The 7,662-nt window shown below is 36.8% G+C and overlaps 1 protein-coding gene and 1 long non-coding RNA gene across 3 annotated transcripts in view; one reads left to right on the top strand and one right to left on the bottom strand.

The window, feature by feature from the left end:
* The first annotated feature begins 272 nt into the window (after nucleotides 1-272).
* The window catches only part of LOC127837362 (putative serine protease F56F10.1), a 197,735-nt gene continuing 190,345 nt past the window's right edge, over nucleotides 273-7,662 (top strand). For both annotated transcript variants that reach the window (XM_052364328.1, XM_052364327.1), the window contains exons 1-4: nucleotides 273-564; nucleotides 1,871-2,052; nucleotides 2,591-2,733; nucleotides 3,412-3,507. In XM_052364328.1, the coding sequence (XP_052220288.1) occupies nucleotides 358-564; nucleotides 1,871-2,052; nucleotides 2,591-2,733; nucleotides 3,412-3,507 (628 nt within the window). In that variant the 5' untranslated portion in view covers nucleotides 273-357. The remainder of the gene's footprint in view (nucleotides 565-1,870; nucleotides 2,053-2,590; nucleotides 2,734-3,411; nucleotides 3,508-7,662) is intronic.
* LOC127837364 (uncharacterized) lies at nucleotides 4,847-6,519 on the bottom strand. The gene is made up of 3 exons (XR_008029255.1): nucleotides 6,169-6,519; nucleotides 5,684-5,883; nucleotides 4,847-5,423 (listed from the first exon to the last, which is right to left on the bottom strand). It is a non-coding gene; the product is annotated as an uncharacterized LOC127837364 (long non-coding RNA).

Here is a 7,662-nt window from a genome sequence, read left to right as displayed (position 1 = left end):
AATGTTATTACCTGTTTGAATGTCATTTGCATCATAACATCGTTGACCCTGGTAGCCGTTTTCCGTGAAATTGGCCATATTGTCATGTCTTGATACCCCTCCCCCCCCACACACACATCACATTCCCCTTTGAAACATCAAATACGGGAACTCATTAATATATAAGTCGGATTGGTGATATACCTAGGTGTTGATACAGTAGCGACTTATCAAAGAAGCTTACAAGGTCATTTAAATGTTATCAATAGATATCTATATGAGATATGATCTATAACATTACGTATCGAAACACTTACAATTATCATTGCCTTCATTTAAACTACGTGTTCATTCAAATAACTGATCTAAGCGTGTACAATGACTGTACGCGATTCGGAATTTGCTGCAGTGGCACTACTTGTTTTCGCTAGTGCACAAGGATTCGTGGTTTCTGAGCCCGGCTTCGGTGGTTGGGATGTAGAACCGATACCCGCCCCTCCAGGACTGCCACTTCCGGTTGAGCAGTTTTACGAATTTCAGTCGCTGGACCATTTTGATGGAAGCAACTTCCAATATTGGAAACAGGTAATATAAAAAGATTGACATAAAATGTACAAATACAATGGTATAATTTTTCGGCGTAAGCTGTTTTAAGCCAGCTTTTCACCTCTCCTGACCTTTGTAAGTGTCCAATAAAATTCAAATAAAATTTCCCGCGGCTAGGTACGAATGAATACACCTCATTTATTCCATTGGCTGATTTGAGTATTCCACCAGAACATTGGAAACATATCCGCGTCTTTGTAACACTGTTTTACTGCATGAAACAATTTTATTTCTAAGGAAAAGGCTTAATAGATAGAACAGTTTTACACTCAATTCTCGACAACATTACAGTTTGTGCGTTCACCTTTTATTTTCAGAGAATTATCAGCGCAACGCGTTTATATTTAAAGGCTATGTTCTCATATTTAGTACTTACTTCCATATTCTTGTCAACATGTTAAAATGTAAAAGTATAAAGAGCAGTGGAAGCGAGGCCTCACTTTAATATATTGCATTTCAACCCGGGTCAATTCGCGGCCAGTGTATGAATGTCAGAGTTTATATACAGGTCATCACAGGAGTTCGCGGCCAGTAAAATAATAGTTATATAATAAATACGCTATCCGTGAACTAGGTGACCTGGAATGTTCTTTAGACCAGAAATATGTAGATTCTTAACGTGTTTTCTACAATACAATGATAAATATTATTTTTGATTTATTTAACAATAATTATTCCACCATATTGACCAATGTATTAAGCATGAGCGCGATGATTATCGATACTGTTAATAATCGCATCAAATAGCAATGCCCGACAAACCACTGAAACAGATTTGTTCGAAGAACGCGCCTATAAATACGGATACTTCTCGTGTGGCCGGTTGACTCGTATGTTTTAATTTCACTTCCATTCTTCTTTTGGTTTTCTGTTTGTATCTATAGGTTTATGACCAGCAATATGTAATAATGTAAAATAAGCCGCGAAAACTCCGCGTAACATCCCGTACTGCGTGTGATGCAGCTAAGAACTGCAAAGAAAAAAGGCATTCGCTATCCTTGATCTCATTCATTGAACTATCAACGCCGTATATCTTTTTTAAAGATATTTCTTGTTCATAATAATAATAATAATAATAATAATTATTATTATTATTATTAAATAATAATAATAATAATAATAATAATAATTATCATTATTATTATTATTATTATTATTATTATTATTATTATTATTGTTGTTGTTGTTGTTGTTGTTGTTGTTGTTGCTAGTATTATTATTGTAACAATATAATTTGTCTTCTTATAACAACTTAATAATTAAACTAAAATGATAACTTTATCAGCGTTACTTCATGAACAACGTCACGTACCGGCCCGGCGGTCCCGTCTTCCTGATGCTGGGAGGCCAGTCGGCGGCCAACTCGGTCTGGCTCGTGACAGGCGCTTGGTATGAGTACGCAAGAGAGCACGGGGCTTTCATGGTACTGCTCGAACACAGGTTCTTCGGAGAGAGCACCCCCACGGAGTGAGTTGATGGGAGTTACTTCCAATAAGAGCATTAACAGTTATGAGGCGTGGTAAAACTTTCAAACGGTCCAAACTTCTATTCAGCTGTTGTTAACCGTCTCCTGTTTTTTTCCTGTTTTTTAACATAACGAACAACCCTTCTTTTCGATGTGGTGTAATGTGCATACGGTTTATATCAAAGGGACTAACAAATCTGTAATGATTTGAACAGTGATAACTTATTATAAATGCACGAAAGAAAGTTGCTTCAAAAATTGTTGTTTAACCCGAGCATCGAATCTGCGACTTCTGGAAGCAGGTGCCATTCGCCTCGCAGTCTTTTCTGCTTACTAGCGAACAGTAGCTATTTCTTGGTCTCAACATAGTTTCCAAATTATTTAGTAAAATCGTTACAAACGCTTACTCATTTTCCCGATTTCTTATGATGAGTATCCATTAATTAACCAAATATGTTTAGTCAGGAGTTTTATTTGCCTTTCGCAAACATAATACCTCAGGTAATCTCAGAGGGACTTTCATATGTAGTTCTTTTAAAGCAATATCACGTCCAGTAGTCTGCGGTTCCTGAGTTCCCGCCAGGCGCTAGCGGACAATGCCCAGTTTATAGCGGACTTAAAGCGGTGGTACCAGCACCCCATCCAAGACAGTAAAGTCATCGTGTTTGGTGGCGGATACTCTGGTATATTTATACTCACTTAACATCATTATTTTATTACATATTACCGCCATATAATCCGGTCTTGTAAAGTTATAGTCATACACTGTCATTTTTATATTACATATTACCCCACATGGTTGTTACTAGTAACCCGAGTACCATCGGCGTTTGAAGTACCTTGATTTAATTAAAAACATTGTTATGCCAGTACGCTTTATATGCCTTCATTAAACGCTTTAATTTATGTTTACCCAGTTTTAATGTTATGGTAACTGGTGTGTGTTATGCATTGTACTGTAATGTATACGCAACAGTTAACTTGCCCTTCCTGAACAACTTGCAAATGAAAACAATAATTCCCTCTCAATGATTTGTCGGGAGTTTTATTCATTTTCATCAGACGTGTACATTAGCCATTTTCTAACGTAGAAATATATATTATCAAGCAATATTATCTTTAAATAATACTTTAATTATTCGAGTCTCAACCCGCAAGTGCGTAAGGTTTCGTCCCAGATTAGCCAGTGCAGTCCACAACTGTATTTTCCCTAAAAATAAACTTGCTTTAAATGAATAATAAAATCAACGCGGAAAGTGTCGTCCCAGACTGCACATTTTAATCTGAGACGATTATTTACGCATATTTATTTTGCCTCATTATCCCAGAAGTAGTATATTGTATCAATTTGACATTTAAAGGGTCTCTTGCGGCGTGGATGCGGTCACATTACCCATATATCGTGGATGGCGCCGTGGCGTCCAGTGCTCCTATCTTTGCCACATTGGATTTCACGGGTCTGTATCAACCTTGATCTGTCTAAAACATGAGCAGCGCATTTGCGTCAGATGTCGTCCCTGATTAGCCTGTGCACAGATGTAACAAGCTAATCTGATATGACACTTTACGCAAATGAATTTAGCCCCTTTTTTCTTAGAGCGGGATTCATATAGTTAGGAAAAATATTACATAACAGAACATGTATTTAGTTTGACAAAACATAAGACATATATGTCAAGGTAAGAGCGATTGAACACTAGCACAAGTAGTTATGTTTTACGAAGATCATGTCGAACACAGTCATTACGGCAAACAAACAAAACATAAGACATAAATGTCAAGGAAAGAGCGATTGAACACTAGCACAAGTAGTTATGTTTTGCGAAGATCATGTCGAACACAGTCATTACGGCTAGCAAACTGTTATTTAAAATGCTTTCCAAAAGAAGCACTGTAAATCCTGTATCGGTGATACTATTTTAATAGTATGACCTTCATTCGGGGAAAGCTGGGCTTAACGCAGTCCGCACAGGCTAATCAGGGACGACACTTTCCGCTTTTATTGATTGTTTTCGTTTATAAGAAGTCTCTTCTTCACGAAAGGCAAGTATAAGCGGAAAGTGTCGTCCCTGATCACATCTGCGGAATGCTCAGGACGTCGCGCTCAGTACTGTCGTCAAGTAACGTAACGTCAAAAAATACGGAAAATGTATGCTGACGTTAAGGTGTATTTTGAGCCGTTGACTCTTGATTCTTTTTGTTGTTAAGTGGCTGTTATTCTTTCGAATGTTACTGTTTACATATCAAAACACGCAGAATTGATTTATCTTTTCGACGAGATAAATATTGTTTTGGAGACATGTTGCAGGACAACAAGATTTCTGATTAAACTGAAACATCCTTTATCTATTTACAATTACTGTTAAATTGACTATTTTGTCTTAAGTTATTTAAGGGATTTTATAAATGAAAGTGTAATATTTGTAACAACTATGCGAGGCAAACACTATGTAGTGAGATCATATTATTATCTTGATTATCTACACTGCCTTGATTAGTAACGGTGGTCTGGACGCACTGAAATATAACAACTTATCTTAACGTCATATGATTTTTATTACATTTATTTTAGTCACGTACAAATTTACAAAGCTAATATAACAATTTTCAAATAAAAGTATCATGTAAGTGTTATGAAAAGAATGTCTGTTCTGTGAAGAACTACACGAGGCTACATACTGATATAGCATTTAGTGGCTTATTAACATCAACATAATTATAAGAATTACGTGACAAAACATAATAGTAATAATGCACACAACTTAATAATACATGTACATTACACGGACCGACAAAGTTCTAGACAGTTCCATAATTTGAAATTTCACATCTGCAAATATAAACACAAGAAACAGTAGATATATATCAACTCACCACGCATGTATAATAATAACTCCCGCAACAAAAGAATATACATTGTCAATGGAAGGTGACAATTGTTGGTATCGGATTAAGTTATTTATTAATTACAAACCTTAGTAGTTATAGGTGTAGTTAAATAGTATGGTATAACCTTCAAAGTGCTTTGGATACGTTGACGAACAACTCGTAAATACTTATCATTAATGAATCAAATTTCTGTTCTGATTTGTCTTAAAATTATTGTTATCATCAAACATCTAAAATGTTCAAACTGTTCAGAATGTTTTGGTGGAGGTTCTCGTCTACGCTCATACTTCCGTTTTTTGTCTTTCGCGTCCAAAATGTAACAAACCGCCACCGACTACACAAGGGCTTTTCTCCTCTTAACGATCTTAAAGGCGGACTCCGTCGATTTGTAGTTATACCCTCCTACAACACGTGCTCCTTTCGGGAAAGTATTACCCCAGACATCTCTACCCTCTGCTCGCAATGTGTATGGAGTACGAGTTACCTGGTAAAACAATCCAGATTATATAAAATGATCCATTTGTAAAAATTTATGCAGCACATGAGAGCTTCAATAGACATTGAAGGTTCATTACGCCTTTCAATAAAGTGATGCTGCATTATTTTGTGTAATGTATCTAAATTTTATCAGTTAATTGTTTAAACCTATTACCAAAACTGGCCTTATCTGATAATAAGTGTAGACTTTTTTCCAATCACCATTGATGTTTTTATTTTATTTTAACATTTTGAATACGGAAATACCTTTAACAAGAAGTAATCATCATTTTCATCCGGCGCAACGACGGCCGCAGTGTCTCCTTCTGTTATGAGGTATGCGGTGTTTTCCATCTCATCCATTCCATCGTCTGCTAATTCTGTCGCGACCGCCGCTTCTTCAGGGACTCAAATGTCAAGGTCACGAATGCTGCCAGTCATGCAAATGTTTTGGCATGGACTTTCCCCTACGTTAACATATACATTATAAAATAGTATACATGTAACATATACTCAGGATTCGTCGTTGGCGTCGCACTTGCCGACCAATCTGTCAACTACAATAAGGTCAATATATCGATATTTTCATTGAATTACATGTAATCAATAAATGATTTAGAGAAATAGATAAAACTAATGTTGACCTTTAACTATAACTGTTAGTTAGAATTGTTTAACATTTATTAGTTATAATAAACTTTAAATAAGACAACCAAACAATTGTCGCAGATGTTACATGACTGGTTCCTTACTGAAATCCTTCCGAGTTGAGTAGTAGTCAACTGGTGAACTTGTCTGTTGTTCTCAACAGCCCTGAATATGTAACTTTTGGATCGATCAATGTCGGGAATGTACTTGAAAACTCTTCTGGTGTATATTCCGCTCTTCGGTGCATGCAAGTGTTCCGCTGTGTATGAGCAAACATCCTGAGTATTTTGAATGATGTTCCCCTTTAACACGGCAAGATCCAGTTAACGTTTCAATACACCCCGGCCGCGTCCTGTGATCTCTTGGCATGGCTGTTTTCAGAATAATTTCTCTGGAACACTTTGTATCCCATCGCACCACAGACTAAGGTTGACCTCCCCATGCACGTCTTGCTCTTGTATATAGCCCATGCTATCGAGGTGAGATTTTATTACCTACTGATCTTTAGCAACAAAGAAGTGGTCGTGAGTACCGTCTGGGCTGATGCAGAATATGAGCTCCGACACGAGCTCGTTTTCGTTTAAATGCTCATATTCATCAACCGCGTGGTGATATATAACCGATACATGGATGCTTACTTCGTTTTTGCCAAAATATCCGGATTGCAGTTCATCCTTTTCAATACACCTGTAATTCTCCAAATAATCATTGATAACGAGGCATGTATTCTCCGGTAGACATTGTTTCAAAACATTAAGCTGATTGATTTGCCAGTTAGCACTGAATTGGTGTTGTGTAAATGATTCCAATTGTGACCGGAAGTAAGTAAACATCTCCTTAGCTGCGGTTTTCTGTTTTATGAGCATCAGTTTTCTTTTCGTACATCCTTTAACATCAATGTTGACATATTCATACCTTTCCCATGGTATCTCTTTTTCCGGTTCTGGTATGTTCTCATCTTGCAGCATCCATACGCTATCTACTCCGCAACTATAACATTTTTTTCAATACATTATTTTTTAAAGTATTCAGAGTTATCCTGCTTTTCGCACATAGCTGCCGCGGCCAGATCACTAAATGTATCATACGTATGTTCTTGTTTGTTGTGCTGTTTCATATATTCTTTGCTTCGAGAATTTAAGAGCCTGCATTCAACATGTTTGCGGCAACAGCATGTATTCCGGTTTTTTGTGCTCATTGGGTTTAATGAAGAATGGTTTTAAACGTTCGAAGTGCCTCTGGCTTATCTTTACTAATGGGTAATTTGTTTTCAAATCTGTGTATACTTCCGACTGGTTTTTTCTATAATATGAATAGGGTGTCTAAGATATGTCTTGCAGCCTATCCGTTTTCTCTTAATATCAGCTTTGTTACCTGTTGGTCTAGAGCTTTGTGGTCCAGTCCACCATTTATATACATGTTCTTTAACTTCGTCGCTAACTCCATCACATCTCATCTTCTTGCACGTGCCTGTCAGACATGCTTTTTTAGATAGTATCAGACTCGTTCTCTTTTTGTATCCAGCATTAAAACGCGAAAATCTTAAACCTAGTATTGAAGCGGTTTTACTCTTTGCTCTACTACCCGTTAAATTTTCT

This window comes from Dreissena polymorpha, chromosome 7, assembly GCF_020536995.1.
Source record: "Dreissena polymorpha isolate Duluth1 chromosome 7, UMN_Dpol_1.0, whole genome shotgun sequence".
Taxonomy (NCBI): domain Eukaryota; kingdom Metazoa; phylum Mollusca; class Bivalvia; order Myida; family Dreissenidae; genus Dreissena; species Dreissena polymorpha.
This window is presented reverse-complemented; position numbering and strand designations above follow the sequence as displayed.